Source organism: Acipenser ruthenus, chromosome 56, assembly GCF_902713425.1.
Source record: "Acipenser ruthenus chromosome 56, fAciRut3.2 maternal haplotype, whole genome shotgun sequence".
In the NCBI taxonomy this organism is placed as follows: Eukaryota; Metazoa; Chordata; class Actinopteri; order Acipenseriformes; family Acipenseridae; genus Acipenser; species Acipenser ruthenus.
In genome coordinates, this window is record NC_081244.1 from 5,886,352 (window position 1) to 5,901,807 (window position 15,456).

The window sequence follows — 15,456 nt, forward strand, 5'->3', positions numbered from 1 at the left end:
CATTGTTTTTTTTTTTTTTTTGACTCGCTTCTGAGTCGAGTTTAGTGTTCCCAAGGCCATATTCTGGCTTTATATCTTACAATACTCTAATAACTGTAAATCCTCCTCTTGCTTGCTTTTGAGTCTTTGGTTTAAAGAGAAGGTGCAGCAACGGGCACCTTTTTAATGCGTTTCAACTGAAAGCTAATCCTCCTCCTTCTCCCCCAGCCTTGTTGGCTAATCCAGCCCCAGGCTTCCCCTTCCATTGTAGGCCTCTGGTTTTGTTTTGGTGTGGAGAGACAGTGAATGGCTCTACTGCACTTGAAAGGAGATGGAGGTGTGTGTTTTTTTTTTTTGCTCTGTCCCAGGTGTTGCCCCTGTGGCAGGCATTTTGTGTTTGTCTGGGGTCAGAGAGTGCTTTGGGGGAAGAAGGGTTATTGACACAAGGTGTTTGTTATTTAAACATGAGGCAAGGATGAGCCAAAAGGTGTCTCACACCTGTGTGCTTAGCACTTAACAATACTTGTTACCAATGCCCATCGCCCCACCTTTCTCCCCTCTATCTCCTCCCTATCTCCCCCCTTTGAGACTGAAGTGGGTCCCTTTGAAATATATACTGGCACTATTACTAGAACAAAGAAAGCAATGCTTTTACAAAGGCTAAATACAGTAGCAACATGGATAAAAGATTCACCCTCAGTCTCCACAGTTCTTTGTACTTTTATTAGGGTTGGAACAATATTATTGAGAGTGGGTTTCAAAGTTTTTAAAGACTTCGAGAAAGACTTCTTGTCAACGATTATCGTTGAATGTATTCAGTTTGTTTTTGGAACTTCTAAAAAGTAAAGGTGAGGGAAGGACGTCTCTTCTTATTTTGAAACCAACACATGAATTAATAGATTTATTTAAAACCTGCTGATAAACTTCTGCAAAGCCAAGTACGATTATCGGCACACCCGCTGTTATTTAGATGATTTTTGTTTGATAACCAATAACCGACAAATGTAGTTAATATAGGTTTAATATGGAATTGAATGAACTAGTAATAGCCTATACAAATATTGTAAAATGCAGCAACCACATATCTGACCCTATAACAGCAAAATCAAATCAAAATGTTACCCATGCACAGAACTGCGTAAAACGTAAGTCAGTGCAATTTAGCAAAAACAACACAATTTTTCAGAATTAACTGTTGCTTTGTTTTAGCTGCACAATAAAGACAGACTGATTTGCGCATGCAAGGAATATATATATATATATATATAACAAATTAATATGACAGGCCAAAAAGAAATCATCTGAAAAGTTACTATACTGTCACAAAACAAAAAAATAACTGTATTAAATCTCAGCTTTCCAGATGGCTTACAATTGAGTTATTCAGAGCACAAAAAAATGATTGTGAGCATCAGAAGAGTACAGAACAGGCTCTTTCAAAGCGAAAGGTTAAGGGTATCTCCGACAGCAAACAGACGCGAGCCGCGCGACGTTTCTAATGGCTTTCATTTCAACCATGAACCCAGCAGCCTTGCGTTCTCAATACACCTTAATTAAGTTAGTTACCAACTTTTGGATGAATAGCACAGCTGAATACACTGCACACAGACCAAATGCAAAAAAAAAAAACGAAGAGAAATGAACTGCTCCCTCCTTCACCCCCTCCAGTTCAGGGCAGGCTTGAGGCTTGGAGACTGCAGTCTAACTGATCAAACCTGTACATCTGTACCCATTGTTAACCTTTAAATTATAATAGTGATTATATATATAATATATATATATATATATATATATATATATATATATATATATATATATATATATATATATATGTTGTTTTAACTGCTTCAGGGTTGCAACGGCAAGTCTGAGCTCAAACTAAGACAGAAGGCATGTTTCAGATAATGAAGAAGTTTGCTGTCAGGGTTCAAGCCTCTGTTACTCCCTTGTGGATTATTCTTAAGGCTGCCTGGTTATGTTTTGTTCTGGGTAATAAAGTTTGTAAGCTCCCCCGCGGGACTGTGGCAGGTGAAGTTCCCACAAAGAGGAGCGGCAGATTTAACAACTCCTCCACTCCCTCTCTTCCAACTCCTTCCCTCCCTCCCTCCCAGCTCCCTCCCAGCTCCCTCCCAGCTCCCTCCCAGCTCCCTTCCAGCTCCCTTCCAGCTCCCTTCCCAGCTCTAGCCCTGGAAAGATGCCTCTAAGGAATTTGAGCTCCAGTAATATTATCCTGGTTTGTTTGATAGAGAAGGAAGACGGAGGCATTCTTTTGAGATTTTGTCAGGGCTGTTGCTGCTGCTGCTGCTGCTGCTGCTGGTGCTGGTGAATCCCTCCTGTTTTTAAACTCATTTGAAATGAATTTTCGAACCCTTTCAATTGAAGTTGTAATGAAGTTCTTGCAACACTAAGATAAATCCATATAAAGTGTGTCTTTAATAGAATACTGTAAGCAGATTTGTTACAAACACAGACAATATTCAATAGCTCAAGAAAACAAGAAAGCGCTGGGCTGCAGTGTGGAAGGCAGCGGGTTTGAGGAGCTCAGTGGTTAGATAAAGAAAGCGCTGGGCTGCAGTGTGGAAGGCAGCGGGTTTGAGGAGCTCAGTGGTTAGATAAAGAAAGCGCTGGGCTGCAGTGTGGAAGGCAGCGGGTTTGAGGAGCTCAGTGGTTAGATAAAGAAAGCGCTGGGCTGCAGTGTGGAAGGCAGCGGGTTTGAGGAGCTCAGTGGTTAGATAAAGAAAGCGCTGGGCTGCAGTGTGGAAGGCAGCGGGTTTGAGGAGCTCAGTGGTTAGATAAAGAAAGCGCTGGGCTGCAGTGTGGAAGGCAGCGGGTTTGAGGGGCTCAGTGGTTAGATAAAGAAAGCGCTGGGCTGCAGTGTGGAAGGCAGCGGGTTTGAGGAGCTCAGTGGTTAGATAAAGAAAGAAAAAGAAATAAAGAGAAAAAAAGCACCACTCTAATGTTAAAACCTGGAAACTCTTTTTTTTTTTTTTTTTTTTAATCAATTTTGAAGAAACGTCTCTTCTGAACCATAGCTCCAATCAAACGAAGTCGCTGGCCCGCGGTACGCGAGGAGTTAATTAGCTACCGTCTCTTAGGGGTCGTTGACGAAGTTCAACACTTTTACAAGGACTGCGACGGGGCCCAGGGGAGCCATGAGTGTCTGCCTCATAATGTGCGTTTTAAATTTTCCAGAGCATGTTCACAGTCCCTTGGCTTTAACCCAGGACTTGAGCTCCACTACCTGGTACCGGCAATTGAAAAGCAGACACGTACACTTTTCTGACAATGTCCTTAATCCTTACTGAGAGGGGAGGCGTACATCTCTCCCAGTCAGTACCAACAACGTAAATCTTCAGTCTGCCGCGATCAAACTTGGGCCGCTACCAGCTACCCAGATTGAATTCCTGGTTTTACTATGAGTTTAATATAAACACACCTGTGCTTGTTAGCTAGACACACTGATCAAGCTGGTAGTAAAACCTGGACTGGGTCAAATTTCTGTGCAATAGGAGTTTTAGACCCTGTTCACACCACTGTTGCTGCCCCATATTTAGGCCTGCATCCCCCGTTTATTTGTTTACATATGTGACTGAAAAGCAGACCTCAAATGTGGCTAACTGCTTTATTATTGTAATTTTTTTATGGAACGATAGCCTGCACTCTCAGTGGAAGAGCTACAGGGATATACAGTAATCCTTTTGTGGCAGATGTTTCTTGTTAATATTTTTTTTTCTTTCAAAGCAGCACAGTAGCATTGTTGTGGTATATATTTTAAAAAATCCATTGACTATTTTGACTTCCTGTTACGGTGTGTAACGTGGGTGACGGTCCGAGTTTACCCCCACCCAAGAACAAGAACACGGGAGGGGGTATTTAGAACGGGGGGGGGAACATCAACTTGCTAGTGTTGACACGTATAAATATTTATTTTCGTAATGGCTACTTCACTCGGATTGCAAATGATTAGACATTAAAACTCACGACTGACCATCTAACAGTGCTACTGCTCCTTCTTAAGGAAAGACACTGCAGTAAATAATGTTAAATACATTACACATGTTTCTTCACATTTCTAGGTATATTTATTTAAACTGTAATCCCTTCTCTTGGAAGATTACGGGGCAGCAGTGTGGAGTAGTGGTTAGAGCTCTGGACTCTTGACCGGAGGGTTCTGGGTTCAATTCCCGATGGGGGACACTGCTGCTGTACCCTTGAGCAAGGTACTTTACCTAGATTGCTCTAGTAAATACCCTGTATAATATACTGTATAAATGGGTAATTGTATGTAAAAATGTGATATCTTGTAACAATTGTAAGTCGCCCTGGATAAGGGCGTCTGCTAAGAAATAAATAATAATAATAATAATAAATAATATGGCTATAACAAAACCCTTGTCCTGTATGTGTATTCGAAAAATGAGAAAAAGCGGGTTGCGTAGAGGGTTTATTATTATTATTATTATTATTATTTATTTCTTAGCAGACGCCCTTATCCAGGGCGACTTACAATTGTTACAAGATATCAAATTATTTTTTACATTCAATTACATTATTTTTTACACATTATTTTTACATACAATTACGCATTTATACAGCTGGGTTTTTACTGGAGCAATCTGGGTAAAGTACCTTGCACAAGGGTACAGCAGCAGTGTCCTCCACGGGGATTGAACCCACGACCCTCTGGTCAAGAGTCCAGAGCCCTGACCACTACTCCACACTGCTGTTTATACTGGACCCTGACGCCCCCGATAAAACGAGGCCGTGGTTGTACAGTATTTGTTAGCCTATTTGTTTTTCTATGGGTCTCTCGCTCTATCGCGGCCCTCGATTTATATAGTGGATTTGTATTTGACCCTTACAACCGCGGTGTATTTGCGGATGAGAACAGTATTTTACGCGTGTTTGTAAAAAGCAAGCAGCTAAAGAAATGATTGGTATTTTAATGTAAATACGCACACGTCTGTAGCTATGTCTGTCGATCCACAATCCTGCAGTTTTTATAATTATCGCTTAATTACTAAATAACATGAAGAAAATGTAATATTGACAAGTTAAGCGTAATCATGAACGTATATTATGCGAACCAACCTGAACGTTAACCCGCTAGATTTTTTTTTAATTATTATTATTATTTAAAATGTTTATAATTTAAAGTTGTGTGATGTGGAAATAATTAGCATTCAATATTGATCCACTGCCGTCTTGCCTAGCACAGATTTCAACTCTCTATTTACATTTCGGGCCCTCGGCCGACTCAAATCGCAAGTCTGAACGGGGGTCTTATTAAAAAAAAAAAAAAAATAGAATGAATAATGAAATATTCCGACAATGTTGACGATTTTTTAAAACGTTTGCCTTCACAGAAAATACAGCACGCTCTAAGCTCGCTGTATTTTTCACTTATTTTATTTATTATTTAGCAGACGCCTTTATCCAAGGCGACTTACAGAGACTAGGGTGTGTGAACTATGCATCAGCTGCAGAGTCACTTACAATTACATCTCACCCGAAAGACGGAGCACAAGGAGGTGAAGTGACTTGCTCAGGGTCACACAATGAGTCAGTGGCTGAGGTGGGATTTGAACCTCCTGGTTACAAGCCCTTTTCTTTAACCACTGGACCACACAGCCTCCACTTTTATTAAAAGTAGTTTTAATAATTGCCTCCCACACACGCGCACACTCAGGCCCCTTGTTCTGGTTGCTTAGCAGCAGGAGGTGAGTCATGGGTTCCTGGCAGGGGTCGGGTCAAAGGTCGCCAGATGGCACTTTTAACAGATTTGAAGGAGAGGTTCATCTCCATTCGCAGTGGGTTCAGAACAAGTAGAGTGTTTTACTGTACGCAACTTTATAGGTTTTGTTAACCACTGGATAGGCCTCTAGCCCTCGAATGCTTTTAGACTGATCTCACTGAAAAAAGGATCAGGGGCTAATTGAATTAAAGCTTGGGAAATGTACACAGCGTGTTGGAGCACACTGCTGGAAAATTTTGTTCAGGGGATAATCCTTCGCTGGGGGCTTTTATTTATTTATTATTATTATTAGAAAAAAATCCTGCTTTTTTTTTTCTTTTTTTTTAAAGTAGTTTTTTTATTTATTTTTTAATCAGAATTTCATTATTTACAAAAATCCTTATTATACAGTCAAACCCTTTTAATATAATTAAGAACATAAGAAAGTTTACAAACGAGAGGAGGCCCCATTCAGCCCATCTTGCTCGTTTGGTTGTTAGTAGCTTATTGATCCCAGAATCTCATCAAGCAGCTTCTTGAAGGATCCCAGGGTGTCAGCTTCAACAACATTACTGGGGAGTTGGTTCTAGACCCTCACAATTCTCTGTGTAAAAAAGTGCCTCCTATTTTCTGTTCTGAATGCCCCTTTATCTAATCTCCATTTGTGACCCCTGGTCCTTGTTTCTTTTTTCAGGTTGATAAAGTCCCCTGGGTCGACATTGTCTATACCTTTTAGGATTTTGAATGCTTGAATCAGATCACCGCGTAGTCTTCTTTGTTCAAGACTGAACAGATTCAGTTATTTAAGTCTGCATACGACATGCCTTTTAAACCCGGGATGATTCTGGTCGCTCTTCTTTGCACTCTTTCTAGAGCAGCTATATAAAATATAATTGTGTGTGTGTGTATATGTGTGTGTGTATATATATATATATATATATATATATATATATATATATATATATATATATATATATATATATATATATATATATATGAAAACTCACTATTTTAATTATTTTATAATCAGCTAAAACGTTCCTAGATTTGTATTTCTGCTGTGCTATCCTGAAGACAGTGGAAGCCAAAAGGTTGTGGTTAATTATTAAAACAGTGAGTTTTCAGTTTATCAATTACTTTACTTTTTCATTATGTGATTGAGTATCCCATTAAATCCTGATTCTCCTCGGACAGAGAGCTGGGTTTCAAATTCTGAATATATTGTGCTTTACCCTGGTTTGCCATGTGTAATATGCCTTACCATACTCTCTCTGTGCTTTACAATGCTTCCCTATGCTTTACCAGACCTCTCTGTGCTTTACAATGCTTTCCTATGCTTTACCACACCTCTCTGTGCTTTACAATGCTTTCCTATGCTTTACCACACCTCTCTGTGCTTTACAATGCTTCCCTATGCTTTACCACACCTCTCTGTGCTTTACAATGCTTCCCTATGCTTTACCAGACCTCTCTGTGCTTTACAATGCTTGCCTATGCTTTACCAGACCTCTCTGTGCTTTACAATGCTTCCCTTATTCCACTTATTCCTCTTTGCTATGCGTTTACTCTGGGGGCAGGCTCCATTGTTGGGAATTGTGGGCTCGCAGGTATATTTTTCGGGGGTCAGCCAACATCGACATCCTCTTAAACAAGCAAGAAATAAAATAAAAAAGATATGCCTGATTCATAAGTCAGAGCTGCATCACGACGGACGGATCGCCTGCCTTACTGGCTCCCTGCATGAAGCCCATTGATCATCGCTTTCCTGGCCGTTGGGGAGAGCTGCCATCATTTGACAGCCATCGGGGATTAAAAACACAGTTCACAGGGTCGCATATATCACCCTGCAGCAGATTTACAGCGCAGAGCCCTGTCTAGAGCCATGCAGTTAGTTTTAGTAGAGGAGTGGATTATTCCTCTCATTCCCAAGCTGGTCTGAATAAAAATATTCTACAGTTTTGGTCAACAGCTTAGCATCACCATATCAGATTTCTCTTGGTAATGTCGAACGAAGCCTGCTGAAATATGTGACATTTTGAAACCCAGCGTGAAATACTGTGCTACTACTGTAGTCTCTTTGATTGCATGATGTTAAGTAGAAGATCTGAATTATGTTCTGAGAGTTTTTCTTTGGTTTGTTTTTTAATCGCTGCTTGCTAAAATTCGAGGTGAAGCAAAATTGAGCCATCGCTGTATCAGAATTGAGAGTCTGTATTAACTGGAGCTTTATATATTGTTTTACAGGGTCCTGAGTAATACACAGAGGGTGAATGCTTACTTTAACAAGCCTTATGAAAGTGTCCCACAGTAAAAGCATAGGGAAGCATTGTGGAGAATAGCAAGGTATGGTGATGCATATTAATAAATGTAAACCAGGGTAAGCTATGGTAACTGCACAGTAGAACCATGGGATTTTAAAACTGCAGAACACAGCTGTTCTAAATCAGAATCGTACAGAATAGTATTTGTTCTTCATTTTACCCATGAAAAATAGGTCTCTGTCTCTCTCTCTCTCTCTCTCTCTCTCTCTCTCTCTCTCGCACCATCTGCGAATCTCTCCGGCGATGCCAGCACTGCCCTAATTGATGCCACCTTGTCAACACTAATTAACCAAGCACCCATAACGAGGAAGAATCTAATTAAAGGACTAATGATGTTTGTCACTTCAGACCGTCTCTGTAATTTTAAAGAAACAGAGGTTTCTGCTTCATCGTGGGCTTGGCCTATCCCCTGCTGTGTGGTGACAGGGACACAGGGCAGGTTGTCTGTCTGTCTGTCTGTCTGTCTGTCTGTCTTGAGAGTCATGTGCATCTTTAGAACCACTTCTCCTTTTGCGATGAAACTTGATTTACACTTTCTTGACACTCTTGTGGGTGAGGGAGGTAAAAAAACTGTCAGGGACTGATCGCGGACTCTGTGGCGGCCAGGCACCCAGCGAGCTCAGAGCGGACACCTGCAGGGCTTGTCCTCCAGGGGGCAGTAGCTCGCTGACCTCCGCTCGCAAGTTCCTGGGTGTAGAAGGGGAAGCTGGGTCGATCGTGGGATTGGAGGACGCCCACTGAGTAGCTGTGAGGGGGAAAAATAATTGGACAGTTTAATTTAGGGAGAAAATCTGGGGTAAAATAATTAGACACTACATTTATATATATGAATTTAGGTCACAATTAACTACTTTTTCAGTACACAGACAGCTCTGAATTGCAAGTGGGTGTTTGTTCCAGTTTTCATTTGATTATATTTATGTATTGATATTTATTCATGTATTTATCGCTGTCAGATTCAATTAGGATTATTGCATGCAAATTTTTTATTACTCCTTTTTTTTTTTTTCAAATCACATTTTCTTCCTCAAGTCCTTTTGAAGCCAAGGCAGTCATTTCTCAGTATTTCCATCAGATCACTTCAAAGACGTTCTGTTTTTAGAAAGTGTTTTCCCAAGTTAGCAGCTTGATGCTCTAGTTTACAGTGAACAGGGTAAAGGGAGGGTGTTTTCAAGTTTAGTTTGCAGTCCATCGCAGAGATTGATATTGCCATTAATCAAACAGTGTCATATGGGTTCCAAGTGTCATCAATTGCAATGCTGGTCCAGTCAATTGCTTGATTTAAAATGATCTTATTTGCAACTTGAATTAAGAATCCATCAATGAATGAATGGAGTGCACGCCCAATCAGATGTTGATAATGACAAACTTAAGTTGTTTTTTTTTTTTTTCATCACCCAAACAGTCATCTTACATATAAGTTTTATTTTGGAGTTCGTACAACGACTGTCGTGGGTTTTAATGTCGATTTGGGAGGTCTGTGTTGCAGAATTTGTCTCATTTCTAAAAGTATTTCCACTGTCTTGTCGGAATGCTTCGCTATATTTCAGTGGCTTCGTTTGTGTTTGTCCCCACAATCTTGGTCGATGCGCTGTCAGTTGCTCTCGTCTTGGTCAGCATTTTTAAATGAGTAGTTTGCAATACAAGACCTTCCTAATGCTCGTTTCATTGCGGTGAAGAGGGCGAGCGCCCGAGTCAGACAGGCGTGCGGGAGATGGGAGTCATTTGACTTCGCTTGACTGTTATTACTCGAGTTCCCGGCTCAGCTGCACCACTGTAATCAAACAACGTGTTTTTAATTAGCTAAATCTGTGTTACAGTGAGTTCACGAGCTGCTTATTCAGTTCTAGTTGCATTGCACCATGAAAAAAACAAAACAGCTTGAGTATTTCAGCTGTGGCAAATCATTAGAGGATGCAGGATCTTCAATAAAGACGACAGATTTCGGATAGGTGACTTAAGGGTCGGCTTCAGAAACTGGTAGTCAGCTAATCGCACGGTTCAGTTTCATAGCAGCATAGTAGTGTGTTTTTTTTAAAGTGTATGCTAGGAGCAAGCTGGCGATGTCTGTTTTGTAATTGCATTCAGCTGTGGGACTCAAGGAACGCAATGCTGAAGCGTGCGGTTTGAGATGGACAGACGCACAGTTGCGGTTGTAAACAATTAACATAGATGACGTTTTAGAACATTAGATGTTTTTTTTATTATAAGGGGTTTAAAAAAGAAGCAAAGTGTTTATCAACTATACGAACACAAATAGAAAACCATTATTGATTTATTAATGTGGTTTTTTTTTGTTTTTTTAGAGTGGTGTCGACTATTTTTAAATTGTTTATTTATTCATCGTGCTGCTTCTATTTGTGTCTCGGTCTTAAAAGGTGGACATAAAAAAAATGTTCAACGGTTTAGCATTTACAGCTTTTTCACGTTAGCATTTCAGTATTTAGCAACATTTGTTGTATAATTAGAGAAAGTGATCAGTTTTGAATGTGACGACGCATTTTTTTTTAAAAAAAAAGCTTTGATAAATGTATTCCATTGTGAAATATTGAAATGCCTATTTTTAGATCGCGAAATTTTTTTTCACCGTGAGGAAAATAATAAATAAATAAATAAATAGAGCCTTAACAGAATTATTTCTGTTGCAGATCCGAGTGGACGGCGTTCCTCCACCTTCCCAGAATGCCCTGCTGTACGAAACAGTGCCGGTTTCGGAGGGCAGCCCAGTACTTCGTGACATGGTCTTCAGTCCAGACTATCGGTTCATCTATCTGCTCAGTGACAAGCAGGTGAGAGCCAGTACCACTGCATATATCGTGTCATATTACCTCAAGGACCAAGTTTATACGCCCTGTCCGAGCTTATGTGCTTATTGCTGGGTTTTTTAGTGACACTAATTATCAGTGAAGGAGTGGTTTCAAGTACCAGTGTTTCCAGCAGGAACCGCCAGGTGTACCAGTAATGATGTGCCCTCTTAAACGGCTCTTGTGAAACAGAGACCTACCCCATTTTCTCACTGATAAATGTGAAGGCATCATCTGATTATACCTCTCATCATAATCTCTCATTTCTCTGTGATTTTCAGTGGTACAGACAGATTGAGGCATTAAAATAGTGCGGTTTAAAGGAGTGTTGTGGTTCAGGAATCATATCTTCATAAAGAACAATAGCCGGTGCGTACCAGTTTGCAAGCCTGTCACGTACCAGTACCAGTACCAGTACCAGTACCAGTACCGGTACTTGTACTTGTACCACAAGTTGAAAATCACTGCTATAGAGGATACGCCATGACAGTTTCTGGAGTGCTGTATTCCACAAAGGATGGCTCAGGGATGGAAATAAGACTCCTTCTTCAGTGAGAGTGAGTAGCTCCCCTGACTAAGCTCCTCTCCCTCCTGTTTGTTCGTAGGTGATCCGGGTTCCAGTGGAGAGCTGTGGGCAGTACCGCTCGTGTGGCGCTTGTTTGGGTTCTGGAGACCCACACTGCGGATGGTGTGTCCTTCATAACAAGTGAGTAGCAGGAGACGGGACAGCGAACGATCCCTCGTTTCCACGACGACGGATTGACAGCTGATCCGTGTTCTCCCGCGTTCCTCCTGAACCCACATCGATGGTCTACCTCGGTTCCTTTCCCAGCAGGCCTTGCGGCCTGAGACTTGCGCTAATTTGTTGACAAAAACCAAAAGGACGGACTGCTTTGCTTTCCGACAGTCCGAACAATTTTTGTTACAAAAAAAAAAAAAAACTCCCAAAAATACACATGAGAATATTAAAGCACAGAGAAACCTGCTCACCCCGGTTGGGTGGATTCAATATTTTCTCGTCATTTGATTAGTCAGTTTTGTGAAGGGTTAGAAAAAAATCAGGGGCAGCTCGGATCAGCAGCCGATGCGGGTCAGTTGAACAAACCTGCAAACGCAGCATGAGGGGCTGAGGGGTGTATGAAAACGAGGTGGCAGTAAAAACTCCTTTAATCAGCTTCTGCTAACCCAGAGAGAAGATTCTTCTATCCCTTCTCTGAGAAGTGCTTGAGAATCTCATTGAAATCAGATACATGTCTCAAGTGTTTAATCCCAGAGCCTCTGTTGGAAAAACCAAAGGAATAACAAACATATTTCAAAGATGTTAGGAAACTTGAGCAGGTAAAGAAAAAAACAAGACATTTGAGCTGCACAGACGAAAAAGAAATGCTCCAAATTCTAAAGGCTGTGTTGAATTGCATATTGTGTAACGTGCTGGGATTCATATCTGAAAATTATTCATATCTATTCAGCCCCTTCGCTTCGTATCTTAAAGTGCTGGGTCTCGAGAGAATCAAACGAAAAACATACAGAGGATTAAAAGCTCCTACATAAACAGATACCACAATAAATGTGCAGCGTGCGTCTGCAGTTCTCTCATGGTTACTATGTGTTTATTTAGCAGACACCTTTATCCAAGGCGACTCACAGAGACTAGGGTGTGTGAACTATGCATCAGCCGCAGAGTCACTTACAACTACGTCTCACCCGAAAGACGGAGCACAAGGAGGTTAAGTGACTTGCTCAGGATCACACAATGAGTCAGTGGCTGAGGTGGGATTTGAACCTTCTGGTTACTATAGTTTACTTGTAACATTTAAAAAAGGTAGACATGGAATTAACTGTTACGCTATAAGGATGAGGCCAGACCATGTTTCAATTCTTAACACCCATTTATTAGTTCCAGATACCCACTTTACAATCTACATTGAACATGATTGTTTAGATACACTATCAGCAGAGATAGGCAGTTCATTAGCTTATCCCTCAGACTGATACATGGATGATCTGGAGGTATTGGGAGCTTCTCTGTCTGTGTACAGCATGTGTATATCCCTGATCACTTGCTCTCTAGTAAGCCAAGAGACTACATGACTAAAGTCTGACCCTGTTATCTTGCTAGTTATAGTTATCAGCAATAGAAATTATTCAGCTGTTACTTCATTCAAGTGCAACCAACCGCTAACTACCCTCCTTTACAAGGTTACCGTGGTTACAGTGTTTGCCATATTTCTCCTTTCCCATACTTTCCAGCACATGCATTTTCAATATCCCTAAATTACCTTCGCAAGTCTGCTTCTGCCAAAGTCACCTGCAGCAAACTGGTTTAATATTCCCCACACATGGCCAACATGTTTTCACTCTACGTATTTGCCATGTGTTTCACTATGCATTACAATACCTCTGGGCTTTATGACCACGCTAAGCCATTGCCATGCTTTCACTGTGTTGCATTACGCTTTGCAATGCTTTTATTATTGGGGAAACTTCACAGCACACTCGAGCGCAGCTGTCCAGTGGATGTCTCTTGGGTAATATAGCTCCACAATGATTTGAAGTCACCCTTTTGAAGGGGAATTTCAGTTTGAAAAGGCTGCAAAGGGGAATTTCAGATCCGTTAGTGTTACAAATCTGTTCATTTGAGCTCTATAGCCACTCTCTGGAAAGCAGTATATTATATATATATAAAAAAAACAAACAAACTTGAAGTTAAATGTCACAATTAGCCAGCTGGATGGCCAATCAGACCCCCTTGTTTGTCACGGGGTCAACCAATCGGGGAGCCCTTTTCACAGGAAGCACTGGTCAGAGTTCCACCTGCCTGTGACAGGAAGTGGAAGGTAGCAGCTGGATTGGCTGCCCTTCCTATCACCCTGGTCACAGCTGGCTGCTGGGAGAAGCTACAGGAAGCAGCTGGATAAAAGAGCTCCTGGCTTTCATCCCTGAAGCATCTGTAGCCTGAATCGATGCAGCAGACAAGAGCGTTTACTCTTGAGGTTTTCAATAACCAACGGTCCAGCGAAGACTGACTGGAATTGACTTGGGAGGGGCTTTCAGAGTTTGTTGAGGCATGTGGTTGACATGCAGCCAGGAGATTGAACAGTCAGGCCTCTGATACAGTAAATCTCTTCTGAATCAACTGGTCCCACTTATGAAAGGATGAACACCTGGTTCTGTAGGTTTGCTAATAGGAGCTGTTCATGCAGCTATAAAGAATGAACCGTTTACATCTCTTGGCTCCTGATCATTTCAATGCTTAATAGAAGTTTTTTTTAATTTTTTTTATTTAGTCATTGCCAATGATTTTACCCTATTTTTCTCCCCAATTTGGAATCGCCAGTTGTGTTATTATTAATCCCGGTTCACCGCTGCAGCTCACTCGGTGAACAGAGGCTGAAACACGCGTCCTCTGAGACGCGTCCCTGCCAAACTGTCTTTTTTCCTACTGCCGGAGGACAACACAGATCTGAACGGCTCCACTGCAGACCCGCAGGCGCACTATCGGCCACAGGGGTCGCTGGTGCGCGGTGAACCGCGGATTCCCCTGCCGACCTAAGCCCTCCCTACCCGTTGCAGTACTGTATTGACATTTTCTGGTGTCTCTTGAAATTTAAACCAAATCTTAGAGAATTCTGCTGGATAGTTTTGAAATGATGGCTACCTAATGCTGCAGAATACAGCATGCAAAGCAATGTTTTATTGTGTTTTTATTATGACAGTGCGCTGTAAACTATATGAAAACGAAAAATAAACTGCATTATTATAATGAGTCAGTGCTATACCTGTATCAACAATGTATTTCATATTGACGGTCTCTGCTTATTGCTTATTAAAATGGTTTATGTTGAAGTATGGATATTAAGATGTGAGGTTGGGGTTGAAGATGTCAGTTATAACCTCCTACTGCTGAATGTAGTTGCTGTAGCGTTCCTAACTGTCGCAAAGCCCGATAAACAGGCCTGGGGTCAGCTTCCAAGCAGTGCTTCTTGGGTACAATGTCAGCTTTCTTGCTAAGTGTGTGGAATAATTTAGAAGAGAGACACTGGGGAATTATATTTTGGTGTTAAAATTGAGTATGATTGTGGGGGCACTACAGCTGGAAACTATTTATTTATAAAACAGTCAACGCCCAAAATACAAGAACAAACCCTGCCATTGTAATAAATTATTCAGTGTTTGCATTTTGATTCAATTTAATTTCCCATTTCTCTCCTCTTAATAAGCTTTTAGCAACAAATGTACCAAGGCATTATTAAGTGTTTGTGGCTTGTTGCTGTACTGTGGTTTCAGGCTCCATATACCCTAGAGAGTGGAAACCCAGCCCGAAGTGTTGCTAGGAATGGGGGAGGCTATCTCTAATCTAGGTCCCAGCTTTGAGTCCTGTTTTGACCTGTCTGCTCCTTTTCTATTGTGCTTTGGGTTTATTGACAAATTCCCAATAGCCTGTTTTAGTCCTCTTATTAGGCAGTCTAGCTACCCAGGGGCACCATGGGAATCTTCTGTCTCCATGGTAACCAGAAAACCTGCTCCTGTGATTGGTAGAGCAGTTAAAACCAGCCCTTGTTTTATGTGTTTCTCCTGTTGTGGCTGTGGTTTTTATTTTTATTAGATTTTTTTTTTT

General features: G+C 41.2%; 1 protein-coding gene across 4 annotated transcripts in view; it reads left to right on the forward strand.

Moving 5' to 3' along the window:
• The window catches only part of LOC117404327 (plexin A3), a 91,530-nt gene that overhangs the window by 31,360 nt on the left and 44,714 nt on the right, over positions 1-15,456 (forward strand). For all 4 annotated transcript variants that reach the window (XM_059017479.1, XM_059017481.1, XM_059017480.1 and 1 more), the window contains 2 exons: positions 10,683-10,823; positions 11,444-11,544. In XM_059017479.1, coding sequence (XP_058873462.1) covers positions 10,683-10,823; positions 11,444-11,544 — 242 coding nt within the window. The remainder of the gene's footprint in view (positions 1-10,682; positions 10,824-11,443; positions 11,545-15,456) is intronic.